Here is a 19,651-nt window from a genome sequence, read left to right as displayed (position 1 = left end):
CAGTAAGAGATATGAGGGAGTATTTGGAACTCTAGTCTTCTTGTTTACAAGTCCAGTAGTCAAAACCATTCTGTCACCTAGCTGCCTCAACAGCAATTACTCAGTTTATGTAAATGGACAGAAGTTATATGATTAGTGGGTACAGTAGGCTTGAAGTCAGAAAGCCCTATGTCCAACTCAACCCATGCCTCTGACTCATCCTAGCTTTGTGATATTCAGGGTGGGGCGGGGGGGGGGGGGGGGGGGGGGGGGGGGGGGGGGGCGGGGCGGGGAGAATCATTTCATTCCTTTGTGCTTTTGGTAAATGCCTAAAATTTTGCTAGTAAGTCAGTGGAGGTAATTTCCACACCAACACTGGAAAAAATCATAGATCTTTTGCATAATCATGTATATAAATTGGTAACAGAAATTTAGGAAGATTGGCAATATCAAAATAACTTGTGCAACATGAAAATAAACACACTTAGATTTTAGAAATCATACCATTTCTTGAGAAACATAATTTGGACTTTTAGAATCAGCAGAACAAAAGGAAAAGTCATAGGTAAAAGTTTTGGTACGTTCTCTTCCTGTATCTCCAGTCCCTCCCTCTGGAATCTAAAAAGGAAAAAAAAATAATAATAATAATAATAAATATTGCCATTTTACATGTAAAGCACTCTAGAAACAAGAGCAATCTTCCTAGAAGTACCACTTTTCTGCTCAAAAACTTCTAATGGTTTCCATTTTCTAAAGAAGTCTTAACTTGCCCTGGAATTCACTACCATACACAATCTTGCCTGAACTTTCACCTCCACATTCATTTTGTGTTATGCCCCTACACAAAAACACCATGCTCTAAACAAGCTGGATCTTCTCGCTGTTCCCCAAACAGACCTTGTACTTTCCAATTCCCACATCTTTGCTCATGCCCTACCCACCCTCCACGTCAGAATATGACCCATCTTTCAGGGCCTAGACAATCTCTAAAATCCCCTCCATTACTAAGATGTCATGATTCCAAGGCCCCACTCAAATGTTATCGCCTTTATGAAGCCTTACAAAAAAGGAGGGGACAAAGACCCAGTTCAAATCCCAGCTTTGCCACCTGTGTGACTCTGGGCAAGTCCCTTACTTTCTTGTGTGCCATAGTGCTTCATCCATCAAATGAAGAGGCTGGAGAAGGAGAATTACAACATTTCATTCAGTTCTAAAACTAGGATCCCATGGACATCCCCGATTTCCCCAAAGAGTCATCACTTCCACCTCTCCACAACTACAGTATTTTGTTTGTATTTAATAAAATGACGCTTGGCATAGCCTCTCTTATACTGTTATGACATCTCTATCAAATATAAATTTCTTAAGGACAGGGATGATGTCTCGTACATCTTTATATTTTCTAATTGATGTGCCATATATCTTAATCATAATGAGCACTCAAATTCTTACCAAACAAACAATACATTTTCCTACACAAAGACAAATCATTTTTTAAAAAAATACTAGAGAAACATGGATATAAAAAACAATTTCAAGAGCAAAGAGATGAAGGACTATGTAGAACACTTCAGAGCTAAAAGCATGATGGGTAACAGTTAATTTGCATACAACTAGACCATACAGTGTTTAAAGCTTGCTTGGTCCTAGTGCCAGGGAGACTAGCTCTGTGACCTTAGGCAAGTCGCATAACTTCTGTTTACCTCAGTTTCCTCATCAGTAAAATAGAAATAATAAAACATCTACCTCCCAAAGTAGTAGCAAAGATCAAATAAGATAATATTTGTGCTGGCACATAGTATTTCTTAAGTGTTTATTTCCTTCTTTCCCTCCTTATAACTAAAAAATGGAAAATTATATAAACATCTGGAGAACAGCATGATTTTTAAAGGATTATCAGTTTGAGAGGGGAAATTTGGAGAGTTATAACATTTTTAAGTAAAAAAGTAAGTGAGTGGACATCAGGAGGGTCTCATTTAAGCCAATGAAGGGTTTAGGAGCCAGTCCATAAAAAAAAAACAAAACCTAGATATAGAAACCTGAGGAGGTTTGAGGACACATCAGCTGGGAAAGTGAGAGGATGGAAATAAACATTTACATAGCACCCACCATGTGCCAGACATGGCACTAACCACTTTGTATAAGCACTATCACAAAATAACAAGGGATCCTCACAACAACTCTGGGAGAAGGTGTTATCATTATTCCCATTTTACAACTGAGGAGACTGGGACAAACAAAGGTTAAGGTTCACACAGCCAATAAGGGTCTGAGGCTGCACTTGAACTCAGACGTGAAGGTCTACTGCTCTCTGCTGCCACCTCTGGTTTGAAAAGGAAAAGCAGAAAGGGGTCTTGGCAGATGCTTTGTTATCTTAGTGAGCTGTGGGGCTCAGAGCTACATTTTGATTGGGGAATGCAACCTCAAGGTGAGTTATCAATAACAACAAAGCCATTATTCTAAGCACATGTGCTTCCCTAACTGATTTCTTTAAGTATGGGCCTACTCTTCACCACAGACAGTGAATGTGCTGGGACAGTATAATACAGGTTATTATATGTACTGTGATCTTTTTTACTATTGATGCATCTGTATTAGCATATTAGTACCTACAAGGAAAGAGCTGCATTACTATGAGTGACTAATGGAATAGATAGAAAACTCAATGATTTGGGCTCAAGAGCTAGAGTGGTGAATAGGGTGAGTATATTTCCCCTCCACTGAGTTATTCCCTAGCACCCTGAGAGAGTTTGTATATAACTATATATTGGAGGTCCCTCTTTGGAAACAGACTTGCTTAAAGAAGGTGGGAGTGATTGAGCCAAGCCAGTGAAACAGTTGGGGTGTTGACATGTCTAGGTGAGAAGCATGAGGTCTTTACACACTGTGGGTTGTGACTATATACCACGTTAGTGACAATGTCACATCTACTGCATCACAAATGATAGAGAAATTAAGTATTACATGAAGACAGATGGCTGTGGACTGTCAAAGAGGAATTCATGGAAAATGTGAGATTTGAACTGGGCCTTGAATGATGAAAATGATTTAGTAAAAAGCTGCTGGGGTGGAGAAAGAGAAGAAAGGCATTTTAGGCCAGGGAACTGCTATGGACAAAAGAACAACTCTTGTTCAGATATAATTACAGCAAAACTTGTTGGTCTGGTATCAATGACTCCAAAGCTTTGAAGATGAAAGCATTCCCAAGCTAAAGGGATAGGGCAACACTACTTTGAAATGCAAAGTGTTTTGGTCCCTTGAGCTGTGAACTAATCTGAACTTCCTTTTTCTGAAGTCAATGAAGACCTAAAAAAGACCACAGTTTGCCAATATGAGTGGCCTTATAAACACAAATCCACAAAGTCACAATGGGGGGCAGCTAGATGGAGCAGTGGATAGAGCACCCGGCCCTGGAGTCAGGAGTACCTGAGTTCAAATCCGGCCTCAGACACTTAACACTTACTAGCTGTGTGACCCTGGGCAAGTCACTTAACCCCAATTGCTTCACTAAAAAAAAAAAAAAAACTAAAAAAAAAAAAGTCACAATGGAAAAGGGCTGAAATTATGAACAAAGCTTTTCCATTCTTTCTGGAACATTTCCCTAAATGCTGGGTGAACAGTTCAGCTCAATGTCAGCATTTAAAGGTTTTCATTTTTAATCGATAGGTTTCCAAACTTTTTCCTAGTGAACCTACTTTTCCAATTCAATTGACTAGACTATAGCCCAAAATCATGACCTGAAAGAAACCTGTTCATCGGGCCCTTTTCCTAACCAGGTATAGTTTATGGGATGTTCTGAACCAGTCAACACTCATCACGTAGCACAAACAATACCATTGCCTGGTTGGTCTGCTAACTTTCAGTAGGTGAGAGTGCTTGTTCCTTAATCTAGCTTCCAAACCAACCACAGGAACTGAGAGAAGAGGTAAAGATGGTGGGGAAAGACAAAACTGCTTTTCCAGTCCCTCACAGTACAGTTTGGGTCAAAGCTAGGTGTTCAAGTGACTTGAGATGGCTGAACTGAAAGACAAGAAGCTGAGATGAGGGATAAGTAGAAAATAGCTCTCAAAACAGATATTAAAAGAGAAACAGAAGAAGTTTTCCATATAAAATAAAGTCTACTTATGTCAAAAGAGAAACAGAGAACTTGCCTTTAAGTTTGTGATTGTTGTTTTGTTTTTGTCCATGTGAATAATAAACTTGGCCTCCAAATCCTTTTCCCTGCAAAAAGAAACACAATCCAATATGTTAATAAAGAAAAGAACTTTATATACGCTTCCTGCAAACAGAGGGGTTATTTGCTTTTAAAGTAGCATGTGAAGTTATCTCACAAAGACATTCAAACTGATAATTACACCATTGTTCCTAGTGCAGAGGTAAACTTTTAACTGAGAGTTAAGATTCATCTGGATCTGATTCTCAAGCTCTATTGCTGAACTAAAAAAAAATCAAGAAGTCTACATTAGGAATTTATCTAACATGCTCTCTGAACACCACAGCCAGGCCTCTCTACCAAGAAAGAGAATCTCCAAAATGGAAGCGAGCTCAATGGTCACTTCCAGAGGGCCAACGGGTGGCTGAACAAGAATTCCCACTAGAAGCAGGACTGGGGGCCATGTAGCATTGTGCTTGAACCTCACCATTAAAGATAAACCCAGTCCTACGGAGGTAGCCCATGCCACTCTGGAATACCTCCAACTCTTTGAAGGTTTTCTTGATGTTTGGTCTAAATCTGTAATTCCCACTCAGAGTTCCCACCTGGCTCCCCTCTCTGAAGCCAAGCAGAACAAATCCAACAGCTCTTCAACATAAGAGCCCTCCACAAATGAAACCCCAAGTTTTCTCTTCTTCAGGCTGAACATCTCTGGTTCCTTTAACCAAAGCTTATATAGGCCTGGAATCAGGAAGATCTGAGTTCAAATACTATCTCAGACTTATTAGCTGTGTGACACTGGGCAAATCACTTTACTTTTATCATCTATAAAATGGGGGTAATAATACCACCTTCCTTACAAAGTTACTGTAAGGCTCAAATAAGATAACATGTAAAAAACACTTTGCAAATGTTAAAATACTTTATATGGCAGGGGCAGCTAGGTGGTGCAGTGGATAGAGCACTGGCCCTGGATTCAGGAGGACCTGAGTTCAAATCTGGCCTCAGACGCTTGACACTTTTTACTAGCTGTGTGACCCTGGGCAAGTCACTTAACCCCAATTGCCTTAAAACATGCAGGGTCATCTCCAGTTGCCCTGATCTATATCTTGCCACTGGCCCCAGAAGGCTCTATTGGAGACAGTGAGGCTGGTGGCCTTGCACTGCCTTCCCTCACTTAAATCCAAATCACCACAAGTCATGCCATCACCCCCATGTCAGGGTCCATGGACAAACAACAACAATCTATACAGCATGAGCTCAAGGCTCATCATGATCCCAGTCATCCTCCTCGCTCTCCAATGTCCTTCTGAAAATGTGGCATCCACAACTAAACCCAATATGCTCTATGTATTCTGACCACAGGGCAGAGCACAACAGGACTGTCGCTTTTCTGGTCCTAGACTCTGCCTCTCAATGTAACCTAGGATCACATGAGCTTTTTGGGATGCCATATAACACCTGGTCATGCTGAGCTTTCAGCACATTAAAGTCCCCTTTTTCAGAATGACTACTGGTGAGACACATTCTTAACCCATTAGAGGCAGGTAGGTGACACAACAGATAAAGCACTGCACCTGGAGTCAGGAAAACCCAAGTTCAAATCTGATCTCTGACCCTGACTAGCTGTATGACCTTGGGCAAGTAACTTAGCCTCTGTCTGCCTCTGTCTGTCCTTAACGGTAAAATGGGAATACTAATAGCACCCACCTCCCTGAGTTGTTGTAAGGATTAAATGAGCTATTTGTAGAGCCTTTTAGCATAGTGCCTGGCACATAGTAAGTACTTAATTACTGCTTATCCCCTTCCCTTCCCATCTTGATCTTGTAAAACTTTTTAACCAAAATAATGGACTATTTATCCTTATTACACTTATCCCTATAACATTACACTCCATTTTGTTTGGTCCAACATTCTTTCCATTGGTACCTTTTTGGATTCTGAGTTTATCATCCAATGTACTAGCCATCTCTTCTAGAATTTCATTTGAAAGGCATGCATCGGGGCAGCTAGGTGGCACAGTGGGTAAAGCACCAGCCCTGGATTCAGGAGGACCTGAGTTCAAATCCTGCCTCAGACACTTACTAGCTATGTGACCCTGGGCAAGTCACTTAACCCCAATTGCCTCACACCACCCCAAAAAAAAAAGAAAAAGAAAAGCATGCATCTATGCCTTTAACCAGGTCATCAATAAAAATAGTAAACAGTAAAGAGCCAAGCACAAATCCTTGGAACACTTCCAAGCTGGCATCAACCTATTAAGCACTAGTCCTTGAGTCAAACCATTCAACTGGTTCCAAAACTACCTAATTATACTACTGTCTAACCTACATCTCTCCATCTGTTATACAAAAAAAGCATTTGAAATTTTGTCAACTATTTTGCTAAAGTCTGAGACTTTACTGAGTATACGGCATCATTTCAGTTGCTATAATCTACTAGTCTAATAAACCTTTCCAGAAATGGAAACAAGGTTATTATTGGCATGACTTGATCTTGATGAAGCCATCCTGTCTCTGGTCATTGCTTCCTTTTCCATATGTTCATTAACCACCATTTTAATTATGTTTTACATTTTTGACCAGAACAAAAGTCAAGTTTGCTAGACTATAAATTTGAAGATTACAGTCTCTTCCCTGTTTGAAAGTGGGGACGTCATTTGCCCTTCTCCACAGAGGTTCTCTACAAAACCTTTCCTGTTTTTCATAATTACTCAGAGAGAATTGACAGTGGTTCTCTCAGTACCTTGGAATATAGTTCATCTGGACGTGATGACCTGGACTCAAGAATAGCAAGGTGCTCTCTAACAATCACTAAAAGCAATTATGAAAATTAAAATCCTCCAATACTTCAAGTCTGAAAGTTATTCCTTAGTCAAGCCTCCAAATCATTAACACAAACTGGAAGAAGATGTAAACAGGGGAAGAATAAAACTGCTTTTCCATCCTCTCGTGGCATGTTTGGGTCAAAGCTAATATCAAAATGACTTAAGATGGCTAGACTGAAAACAGGAAGCTGAGATGAAGGAAGAGCAGAAAACAGTTTGTAAGCTTTAAGCATTATATAAACACCAATGAGTATTCCTTATTGTTATTATTAGTAGTATTCTCATATTCAGTATTGTTTAGACAGAAACATTCCTGAGATAGGTCATGAGCCTTCTATTTAAGTTCAATGTCCATCAGACTCAAGAGAAGGTGGATAAAATATTGCTTTCTGTAACTAAATAAAAGTGTTGCTTTAATAATGATGACAACAATAATAATGGCAGTTATAGAGTGCTTTAAGCTTTGCAAAGCATTTTACATAATGTTATCTCATTTTATCCCAACAACAATCCTGTGCAGTAGTCACCATTATTTTATAAATAACTTTATAAATTAGAAATGAGAATTTTATAAATACAGAAACTGAAGCAAACAGAAGTTAATTGACTTGCCCAGAGTAACAGAGCTGGTTAAGTGTCTGAGGTAGGCTTTGAATTCAGGTCTTCCTGACTCAAGGTCCAGAATTCTATCCATAGTACCACCAAGTTGCCCATGTACTAGAACTATAGTATTATCACAAATAAAATTGTTGCATATAATCAAATGATGAGCTATAAAAATCTAAGAATGATATTTTAATAGATATCATTGTGTCAAATACTCATAATCTCCAAATTATGTAGAATGAAAATCTCTCAAAATATAGCTAGAACTATTAGAAAAAATGACATTTATTTATAAACAAGAATAAGCACAAAGCATCTTCATCATCCAAAAAGTGTGTAAGTTCTAGACTCCATGAAAGGGTATAACTTCAGTATCACTTTGGAGTAGAGGCATGAGGATGAGGCAATGCACATATTACAAATCTACTAGCCTTATAAAACAGTTTATTTAAAACAAACAAAAATGAAAAAAAAAAAAACCTTAGAGATCATCTATTCCAAACCCTTTAATTTTAAAGATGAGGAAACTGGCTTAAATGAGTGATGTGACTTCTCCAAGGTTGTATACAAAGGAAATACATGGCCCATAGATCCTGTTCCCCGGGACAGTGCTCTTTTCACTATGCCCACCTACATCCCCATTTCTTAAGTAGACATCAAGATCCACACGTAGGTAGGTAGGTAGTAGACAGACAGACAGGCATGCGCACACGCGCGCGCGCACACATACACACACACACACACACACAAAGACATACACATATAGATTAGCATTTAAGTGCACTGATATGTGTCAAGCACATGACTAGTTTGGGTTGTTTTTTTTAACCATACAATGCCTTCTTAAGCTTGTCATTTTGGACAAAAACTTCACCAGGTAATAGAATAACTAAAAAGTATCATGATTAATTACTCTCAGCCCCACCATAAATGTAATAAAGGGCAGCTAGGTGGCTTAGGGGACGGAGTCAGGAAGACTCATCTTCCTGAGTTCAAATCAGGCCTCACTCACTTACTAGCTATGTGACCCTGGGCAAGTCACTTAACCCTGTTTGCCTCAGTTTTCTCATCCGTAAAATGAGCTGAAGGTTTCTTTGACCAGTATTTTTGCCAAAAAAACCCAAAAAAACAAAAAAACCCCAAATGAGATCACAGAGAGTCAGACGTGAAAGGAGAATAGTTGTACCAAGCCTGTATGGCATTCTGCTTCCTAACAGTGCTCATTTGTCACGATCAGAGCTCATAGGCCAGAGTGGCCCTATTCCTTGAAGCTTTTGGCTGTAGAATCTATGAGCTAAACAGTGCTGTCTTGATCAAAGTTACACTTTTGAGACTGGCATTCAAGACCCAATTTAATCTGCTACTACATGCCACCATGACACTCAAGTCAATCTCTTGCCGTCTCTGCTCACTCTTGATGCTGCACCTTCATCTATACTGTGACTTGTCCTTTATGAAATGTTCTTCCTCCCTCCTCTCTACCCATATAACTCTAGCTTTAGGTCCACAGTACTGGACTAGGAGTCCAAAAACCAATCTAGGCCCAGTTCAACCAATAGAAGCTATATATTGTCATGGAATGAGGGTGTCTTGGAGTCAGAAGACCCAGACTGGAATCTTAGATCTGATGCTTATTAACTCTGTGTCTTCTGGCAAATCATTTAATCTTTCTAAGCCTCAGTTTCTTCATCTGTAAAATGGATATAACATTTACATTCTCTATTGCAACTTTGTTGTAAGGAGGGCAAATCCTGATGTTAAATAAAAAGAAGCCAGGATAATTATCACTGGTAATGAATAACAAACTATATGCTTCAGTTTTTTCCTCAGTAAAAGGAGGGAGATGTACTAGATGACTTCTAACTTTCCAATTCTACCATTCTAGGATTCCTCCAGCTAAGTGGGGGAGTGGACCATCATTATTCTGCACAAGCTTAATATCTTTAAGGTAGGTAGTCCTTTTTTTTTTTCGGTGAGGTAATTGGGGTTAAGTGACTTCCCCAGGGTCACACAGCTAGTGTCAAGTGTCTGAGTTCAGATTTGAACTCAGATCCTCCTGACTCCAGGACCGGTGCTCTATCCACTGCACCACCTAGCTGCCCTGTTCATAGTCCATTCTACACCACTACTAGTTGGCACAGTGGATAGAGTACTATCCCTGGAGTTAAGGAGACCTGAGTTCAAAACTGACCTCAAATACTTACTAGCAGCTTCGTGACCCTGGGGAGGTCAACGAACCTGTTTGACACAGTGTAGTTATCTGTAAAATGGGGATAATAATAGCATCTATCTCACAGGGTTGTTGTGAGGATGATATGAGGTACTAACTATAAAGTGCTTAGCACAGTCCCTGGCACATAGCAAGTGCTAAATAAATGTTAGAAATTATTTTCTCAAGCTCCAGGAAAACAGGAGCCACATCTTCTAGATCCTCTATAATAGATATACAATATTTAGTATGTTTCTATATACCCATTAGGCACTCAAGAAATACTATCATCATTTTTTAAAGCCCAGATGAAAATGCAACAACATTAATTATTTAGCTTTTACATGTTTCTTATATGGAAAAAATAAATATCCTAAAATATTAATGGAGCACTGACTTAGTAACAGAATACAAAGACCTATGGTTAAAATTAAAATCTGTTTCCCTGTCTCTTAGTGAATTCAATTCCTCTGACTAAAAACCTCTTTGGATAAATAATACATTTAATTGGAAGGCTCAAACCAGATGACAGAATCATAAAGCTAGAGATCATGAGATACTAAAGGGAAGAACACTTTGAATGTATCAAGAAATCAAAAATCTACAAGAATTTGGGATACACTATCAGAAAAACAAATAAATGTTTCTTTTTGTAGTTCTATGCCTTTGGTAGGAGATGGGAAAGTTTGACAGTAGAATAATTCATTGTTAATCTAATTAACTTACTTTTGTAGATTCTTCAAAAAGTTTAAATTGACAATAGTATTCAGTTCTAGTCTATTAACAGTATTCAGCATCCACACTTGAAAAATGTAAATCTCACTTTCTTCAACCAATCAGAATTTATTAAGCCTCTACTATGTTTCAAGCACTACAAGACCCAAGAACAAAAGTGAGACTTTAGTCCTTGACCTCAAAGTGTTCATAAGATTATATTCCACCGAGGGGAGCCATGTTCACTGACAAATACAAGATATTTGTACATTTGTTTAGAACAGAAAATGATGGGACTTGGGGACAACTAATTTCAGGAATCAGAAGAGACACCACTTGACCTTGGTCTTGAAGCGAGAATGGGTAAGAGAGAGTATTTCTGGCAAAGAGGATCATCTTTTCAAAGGAAGAGTCAGGAGATGGGATGTTTGGGAGAGGAGCAGCAAACAGGCCAATTTAACTGGAGTAGAAAGTGCATGAGGAAGAGTGATGTCTATTCAGCCTGAGGCTGGAGTCAGGTTGTAAAGAACTTTAAAAGACAAACAGAGGAGAACAGATCCATAACCTCCACCAATGGACAGCCACCGAGCTTTAGAAATATAAATCTGGCAGCTGGGAAGAACATGAATTGAGGAGGAAAGACTTAGGATTTAAGGAAAATAAATAGGAGGGTACTGTCATAATCCCAGAAGAGATAATGAGGATTCAGGCTAGGATAGTCATGGTGTGATGGGAGAGAAGGAGACAAGTAAGGAGGTAGAACTGACAAGGCATGGCAACTGAATGAATTGGGAAGAGTGAAGATGAAGAAGGGAGGAAAATTCCTAGGTTTCAGAAAAGTGGTAATTTTCATAAAAGAAACAGAGAAGTCAGAAGCAGGGTGGCATTGAAATGAAAGAGAATGAGCCCTGCTTTGGACAGGGTGAGTTCCTGAAACCTGAGGAACATTCAGGTGGAGATGGCAAAGTGGCAGTTAGAGATCAACCTGGGACTGAAGCTCTGAAGAAAGGGAGATGAGTTAATTTAGGTAGTTCATTGTGAAGTCAAGTCCTCTTAGCTAGAAATCCAATGCTTGACCCGACTGCACTGCTGTCTCCCGTATCCAGAAGGAAGGAGTGCTTAGTAGTGTCAAACACTGCAGAGCTCACAACTGATGAGGGCTGAGACAATGTCACTGAATTTAGCAAGTAAGAGATCTCCAGTGAACTTGCAGAGAGGCCCTTTATTACAGGAAACAAAGTGGAGAATTCAGGAAGTAAACCAAGGGCTAAATTAATTCAGCCTTAGTTAGGCTTTATCCCCAAGTGTGATTTAAAAGTGTCACCTGAAAAAAAAATTTTTAAATAAAAAAAAAATTTTTAACTGTCACCTGAATGTTTTGAGGTAAACTATCATTCTAAATTTACCTGAATGGAAGTACTCTATCAGACTCTAATTACTGTTATGTTAATACCTTTAGTTTAATTTGGGGGTGGAAAGACACTAAGCAGAAGAAGCACAATTGAAGAGAAATAACACAGGACTCAAGTATTTCCTATTCTGTATAATATAAAGATATCAATGATAATAATAACAATATCTAGCAATCATACAGCACCTACTATGTGCCAGGCACTGTGTTAAGTGTTTTACAAATATTATCTTGGCTAAGTCTCACAACAACCCTGGGAGATAGATGCTATTATTATCCCCATTTTACAGTTGAAGAAACTGAGGCAGGAAATTCACATGAGAGGCAAAGACCTGCTATTTCCCTTTTTTCTAAGCTATTTTTGATCTCCTTTGTCGGTTCTTTTATTGAGATAAATTATACTGGGAATGTGAGAAAATTAACAGTTGGTTTGGTTACTTAAGGAGAATGCTCAATTGGTTGAAGAAAATGTGCCAGCTCAATAAACAAAAAGAAAGGAAGGAAGGAAGGAAGGAAGGAAAGGAGGGAGGGAGGGAGGGAGGGAGGGAGGGAGGGAGGGAGGGAGGGAGGGAGGGAGGGAGGGAGGGAGGAAGGAAGGAAGGAAGGAAGGAAGGAAGGAAGGAAGGAAGGAAGGAAGGAAGGAAGGAAGGAAGAAAGAAGAGCCCATTATTTTTGCCTGAGATGAAGGGACTTAGCAAGCAGAGCTTGCTGTGTTACAGATCACTTTTGGAAACAGTTGCCTGAGGAAGTGTTCTCCTCACTCCCTCCTCCAACTATGAATTCGTTTTCTTGAGTGTGAATTTTCATTGTAATATTGCATATCTGACTGTGTACCGTATAACTATAACTTTGAAGGGGAAATAAATTATTTGTCTCTTTGGATGATTACCTCATTTTTTTCCTTCTTAATGACAACAGCAATAATACCTGCAATGAGCCAGGCACTGTGCTTAGTGCTTTACAAATAGTTTACTTAATCCTTACAACCCTGGGCTATTATCCCCTTCTTACAGTTAAGGAAACTGAGGCAGAGTTAAGTGACTTGCTCAAGGTCACACAGCTGGTAAGTCTAAGGCCACATTTGAACTGAGATTTTCCTGCCCCCAAGGCCAGCATTCTATCCACTGTACTACCAACCAGCTGCTCTGAACTAAGCACTTAATAAATGCTTGATGACTAACGTATAAAATCACTTTGCAAACTTTAAAGTGCTCTGCACATGTTATCTCTTGTGATCTTCATGAGTTTGGGAGGGAGGTGCTATTATTAGTCTCATTTTACAGTTGAGGAAATTAGGGTTAGAAAGCCTTGCCCAAGATCACATAGCTAGGAAATCTCTGAAGCAATATTTGGACTCGGGTCTTCCTGACTCTAGGCCGAGCATTTCTGTCCATTATCCCACCGAGCTACTTAGTGGTTCTAAAGCAAATAGAATGTCATCTCTTGATGTTAAGTTAACGATAACCTAAAACCATATTAAAAAGACACAGTTGAATAAGTACACTCAGAAACAGAACAGCACATACCAATTTTTACATTGCCAAGGATCAAATAGCCCTGTGCACTCTTGTTAGTCCTGGTCACCATACCTGATGCTAACTAGACTGTCTACCCATAAAAGTACGACATGAAGTCTACAAACAAGGACTGTGTGCTACTAAACCTCACTAGATCTCAGCACTTCTATCTACCAACATTTTAGAAAAGTGGTTATTTCACTGAGTGAATACAGAGAATCCTGGAGCTGTTTTCCTATTGACATTCGCTAACACTTCTCTGGAACCTCTTCATATCAATATTATTAGGCTGTTAGAAATTCTGACGATACTTAAAGATTTTGAAATGTCCTTTATTCTAAAGGGCTAATTACTTTTAATAACAAATGAGAAAAGCTTGTAAAATCTATTATTCACAGACCTGAACTTATCACACCTATACATTTAAAAAGGAATTCTCAGGTTGGAGGGTTATCTTGGCATCTAACCAGGAGTGTTTTTCTGAAAATAAGAATTAAATGGGCACACTTTTAAGTATAATGTTTAATCATCTGTAGTCTTTGCCAATTTCCAAGGTATAAATGCTCAAAATTTAACAAGCCGGAACTAGCTCCAGTACACCTTTTGCATATACAGAGCTTCATGGCCATAAAAAGCCAAGTTAACTATGAAAATGTATAAAAGCCAGCTCAGTACAAGGAATAACTCAGAAGGTTTCTACTGTACACGTCTTCAAAAGACTCAGGGTTCCCTGCCACTGACACTAATTACAACCCTTCTTCACCATGAGTTGCTGTGGTCAATAAGATTCATCATTTGGCAACAAACTCCTGGTGATGACTACTACATAGATCCACCAACTGAATCTAACCTGTGCACCTTTTCAACTCAGCAGTTACCAAGCACTGCTGAGAGGCATCATAAAAATGGAAATAGAGCTCAAAAGCTGTGACCTCTTGGCTTCAAGCTAATTTCTGTGAAATTATCAATTCCAACTGCTCAATTGTTAGGAAAAAACCCACAGCAGAGTAAGAACTGAGAAGGCTCTTGGGTGGCTATTTCAGACAATATTTCTAAATTCCCCTGAACTTCTTAGAAAATGTCATTATCAAGGAGTCACCATGCACAGTGATCAGCTAGTGAGCTGTGACTCCGAACACAGCTGCAAACACCCAATACCAACACTTCAGAATAGTAATAATCCATAGTGGGACAGAGAAATAATAATTATAGTCACTGATTATCAACAGGATGTTGAGGTGAATTAACCACAATAAAGCTGCTTTCTTGCTCCTAATCTGTTGGTGATACTCAACACCCTCATATTATTTGCTTGGGAGGCAATAGTACAGTGGATAGAAAGGCAGTCTCTGAGCCAGGTAAGGCCTGGGTTCAAGTCCCTCCTCTGACTCGCACTGACTACTCTGTATTTCTCACCTGTCAGGCTGCAATCTGGACTGCTACTACTATCAGGACCCCAGAAACTTCACCCTGGAAGATGACGTCAACCCTGGACTGCTCCTGTGCTGCCGCACCCCCCACCCACCCTGCACCCATTGTGGACAGTTCCTCCCAGAACCTCCATTTGAGGAGGGTGCAGGCCAGCCATCTCTTCATTTCTCTTCAGACTCTTCTATCATGCCCTGATTAATTTCCTTCCCTCCTGTCCTCTTTTTCCAGCTTTCCTTTGTGTGTTTCCTTCTCTATTAGGATGTACACTCCTTGAGAGGAAGGATTGTTTCTTTTTGTTTGTATTTATATTCCCTGTACTTAGCACAGTGGATACCACATGGTAAGCCTTAACAAATAAATTCTTGTTGACTGACATAACTCTGGACAAGTCATTCAATAACCCAGTACCTCATACCACTCTAACACTCTCAAGTTAACCAAAAAATCCCACGGGTACCCAGGGGAAAAAAAAAAAAAAAAATATATATATATATATATATATATATATATATATATATATGTATGTATATATGTATGTATGTATATATGTGTGTGTATATATGTGTATATATATATACACACACACACATAAACCACTCTCTCCACAGAGCAGTCATGGACCAAAACCTCCAAAGCACTCTCCCACCCTACATACTGATGTTAGAACCAGAATTATTTTTTCCACTCCACCTTTCCTGGATACAATCTTTACCTTCACTGTTCAGGTTTCAGGTTTCATTCTTCTAACACCTGGAACTCACAGTTCTTGGATCTCAATTCAAATGACCTCTACCCATTACCCAAGACAAAGTCACATCTTAGACCTTATTACTTTGATATGCCATAATTCCCCCTCCTGACAATTTTCTTTCCCATATCTCAGAATACTTCACTTGACATTCAAATGTACAGCCCCCTCCTTATTGTCCCAGTTTATACTCCCACTATATTTTCAAGAGAAAAAAAATAGTAAGCCTGGACCTTGACCAGTCGTTTCAATGATCAACTCTAGAATTCCTAAAGCCTTCAAATATACACCTATCCATCCGCCTATCTTATCTTGCCAAAAGCCACATACTTTCCTCACTTACCTAGGTGTTTTGAGTATATTACTTAAGAAAGTTACAAAACAATGTTGATCAATTTCACTACAAATCTATACTTGGGCCTCGCTGTGGCATAGAAAACAGGTTATCAATTGTTGCTCCTTATTACACCGACTACAGTAGCTATTCCAAAACATTTGTACTTTCTGTAGGCCCACAATTCTAATGTCTTGCAGTACCTACCTTCCAGTTCAAAAATGTATGTATGAATCACTCTCAGTAGATAATGGATGAATAAAAAAAGCATTATTAAGCACTTACTATACACCAGGCACTGTGCTAAGATCTGGGAATATATACAAAAAAGTATAACAGATCCTACCCTCAAGTAGCTTGGTTTCTAATAGAGGAAGTAAATAAATATAATAAAGTGATGGTCAAGAAGCTCATAGAAATGAAGAGTGATATCATAGAGCAACTGATTGACATCCTTTCCAGGAAGAGTAGTATTGATTTACTTATTACTAGAGATGGAAATGCATGGAAAAGGACAGGCATGCTGCATGTAAAATTTCATCAACCAGAAAATCAAAGGACCCAGCCTTCCAGGCTGCAGTTCCTCAGCTGTCTTTGTGCCATCCTCCACTATAGAATCTTCTCCTCCCCACCCCTCCCCACCCCCCTGGTCAGCATCCACAAAACTCTCCTGGGTTTCCCAGCTGCAAACTGGAGAGCTTTCACCACTGCTAGCCCTAGTCAGACACGTATACTTCTGTTCTCTGGCCATCTCCATGTCATGCTCCTTTGCACCAGACTGTACCTTCCACTGAGCATTCCTATTACCTGCTTCTTTATGAAAAAACAAAGCAGTCAGACATGTTCCCTCAACTGCACTCCTGTCTCTAAGGAAGAAATGTCCTTTCTCATTTGTAAAGTTAGCAACTCCACCTGAATCCTAGGGTTTATCTGTTCTGCCTCCTCTAGAACTTCTCTTCATATCATAAATTATCCCCCATCCATAATGGCTTCTTCCCTTCTTGCAGCAAGCATTCTCAGGCCACCTTTATTTTTATTTTTTTGTTTTGTTTTGTTTGTTTTTTTAGTGAGGCAATTGGGGTTAAGTGACTTGCCCAGGGTCACACAGCTAGTAAGTGTTTAGTGTCTGAGGCCGGATTTGAACTCAGGACCTCCTGACTCCAGGGCCGGTGCCCTATCCACTGCGCCACCTAGCTGCCCCTACCTCTATTTTTAATACATTTTCTCTGAAGCCTACTAGCTAGGGCCTCAAATTCCCATGCTCTCTCCTCTCCCTTTACCCAAAAAACATGGAAAAAACTACATTTCCTTACTTCCTAAATTCAAAGAATCACAAAATTTTTAGAGTTGAAAAAATTAAGGCCATTTGACATGAACCTCTCATTTTCATTTCAAAACCCCATGGGGCAACATCTCCCACTTTCACCTCCTTTTCCCCAATCTCTGACTAAGAGGTAGACCTTGGCAAAGCCAAAAACTCTACATGTGCACTTGAATTCAAACCACTCCCTTTCTTTAGCATTCTAACACTTCTATAGCTTTAACTATTGTTTCTACATGGCTGACAACCAGGAGTGTGCTAGTAAATGTTTAACACCTAGCTGTCTGGGAGAAAAATGTGCCATGATACACTTTTAAGTTTAATCTTTTTTTTTTTTTTTGGTGAGGCAATTGGGGTTAAGTGACTTGCCCAGAGTCACACAGCTAGTAAGTGTCAAGTGTCTGAGGCCAGATTTGAAATCAGGTCCTCCTGAATCCAGGGCCGGTGCTTTATCCACTGCCACCTAGCTGCCCCAAGTTTAATCTTCATTAACATTTTCTCCATTACTCTCTTAAGTCTAGACAATCAATGAAATAACTCAAGGCCTGATTTGCAGTATTTGCTATTTATGATGTCTAAATAAATGTTCACACTGAAAATTTAGGTCAGTTCTCAAGAGCTGGCTCCAGGACACCCTTGCTTAGATCTTTAACCTTAATCTGGCTCATCAGTGGAATAGAGTAAATATACAATATGTAGTAGTAAATTATTATAGTAACCTTGTATCTGATAAAAGTAAAGATTTAAATTTTGGGGATAAGAACTCACTTTTTGGTAAAAATTGTTGGCAGTCTGGCAGAAACTAGATATAGACCAGTATCTTACACCATTTACCAATATATGGCCAAAATGTATACATGATCTAAACATAAAGGGAAATATATGTAAATCAGAAGAAACATTACTTTTCAGATCTATGGATAGGAGAATTTATGAATAAACAAGAGAGCACTGTGATTTTTTTCTATAAAAAGGATAATTTTGATTACATTAAATTAAAAAGGGGTTCTACAAATAAAACCAATGTAGTCAAGATTAAAAGGAAAGCAGAAAACTGAGGGGGAAATTTATAGATAGTTTCTCAGATAAGAGCTTTGTCAAATTTCTAAGAATAAGTCATTCCCCAATTGGTAAATGACTAAAGAATAAGAAGAAACACATTTTGAAGGAAGAAATCAAAGATCATATGAAAAAATGTTCTAAGTCATTATTGATTAGAGAAATTAAAACAACTTTGAGATACCATCTCACACCTATCAAATTGGCTATAATGACAGAAGAGGAAAATGAAAGATGTTGTAGGGGATATGGAAAAACTGGTATACTATTACACTGTTGGTGGAACTATGAACTGATTCCACCATCTTGGAGAACAATCCGAAATCATGTTCAAAGAGTTATAAAACTGCATATCTCCTTTGACCCAGAAATACTACTATTAGATGTTTCCCAAGGTGATTAGGGAAAAAGGGAAAGAAGCTATATGTTCTGAAATATTTATAGCAGCTCCCTTTTGTGGTGGCATAAGACCTGGAAACTGAGGATATACACATTAAATCAGGAATCACTGAATAAATTGTTGTATATGATACAACTACTCTACTGTAAGAAATGACAAGGAGGTCGATTTTAGGAAAACATGAAAAGACTTGTATGAAATAATGAAGAGTGAAACAAACAGAAACAAGAGGATGTTGTATACACTAAAAGCAGGATTGTTCAATGAATAAATGTAAATGACTAAGCTATTCTGAATTATATGAACACTCAAATCAACTATAAAAGACCTATAAAGGAAGATGCTACCCACCTCCAGAAAAAGAACTGAAATATAGAACTATGTATTGTGTAGTTTCACACATATATCTGTTTCAAATGTTGGCCTTCTCTAGGGCAGATTTGGGAGGGAGGGAAACAACTTGGAACTGAAATGTAACAAAACAAACACATACACACAGACACACATATTTTAAATCTTAACCTGTCTCCTCTGCTCCAGATGCTCATTTCCAACTGCCAATTCATCACCTGTAACTGGCTGTCCTACAATCACCTTAAAGTTATCATGTCAAAAGCCAGACTCATCATATTCTCCACAGTTGAAAACTCTGTGGGAAATTGATTTATAGAGAAGAGACAGTTTCTAATACTAAAACCAGAGCAGAATCCTTGGCAATAAGCAAGGATGCAGGATTAGGCAGCAGGGGGTACAGTAACAAGGGTTATGAGAGTCTTACAAAGAGCTCATCTTTGGATAATATTGCTCTCCTGGATAAAGATGGAAAGATGAGAGATAAAAGTTAGATGCTTTACAAATATTCTAGCCAAAAAAAAATGACAAACTATACTTTTCTCAAAATAGAAGATGTCGAACTTATTTGAGGAAGAACCTAAGGATCCC

At 38.9% G+C, this 19,651-nt stretch overlaps 1 protein-coding gene across 2 annotated transcripts in view; it reads right to left on the bottom strand.

Moving 5' to 3' along the window:
* Positions 1 to 19,651, bottom strand: part of KIF16B (kinesin family member 16B) — a 358,373-nt gene that overhangs the window by 309,540 nt on the left and 29,182 nt on the right. For both annotated transcript variants that reach the window (XM_043987183.1, XM_043987182.1), the window contains exons 2-3: positions 4,131 to 4,200; positions 484 to 597 (exon numbers count right to left, since the gene is read on the bottom strand). In XM_043987183.1, coding sequence (XP_043843118.1) covers positions 484 to 597; positions 4,131 to 4,200 — 184 coding nt within the window. The remainder of the gene's footprint in view (positions 1 to 483; positions 598 to 4,130; positions 4,201 to 19,651) is intronic.

This window comes from Dromiciops gliroides, chromosome 2, assembly GCF_019393635.1.
Source record: "Dromiciops gliroides isolate mDroGli1 chromosome 2, mDroGli1.pri, whole genome shotgun sequence".
NCBI lineage: Eukaryota > Metazoa > Chordata > Mammalia > Microbiotheria > Microbiotheriidae > Dromiciops > Dromiciops gliroides.
The sequence above is the reverse complement of the archived record's forward strand: the minus strand, read 5'-3'. Positions and strand labels throughout refer to the sequence as shown.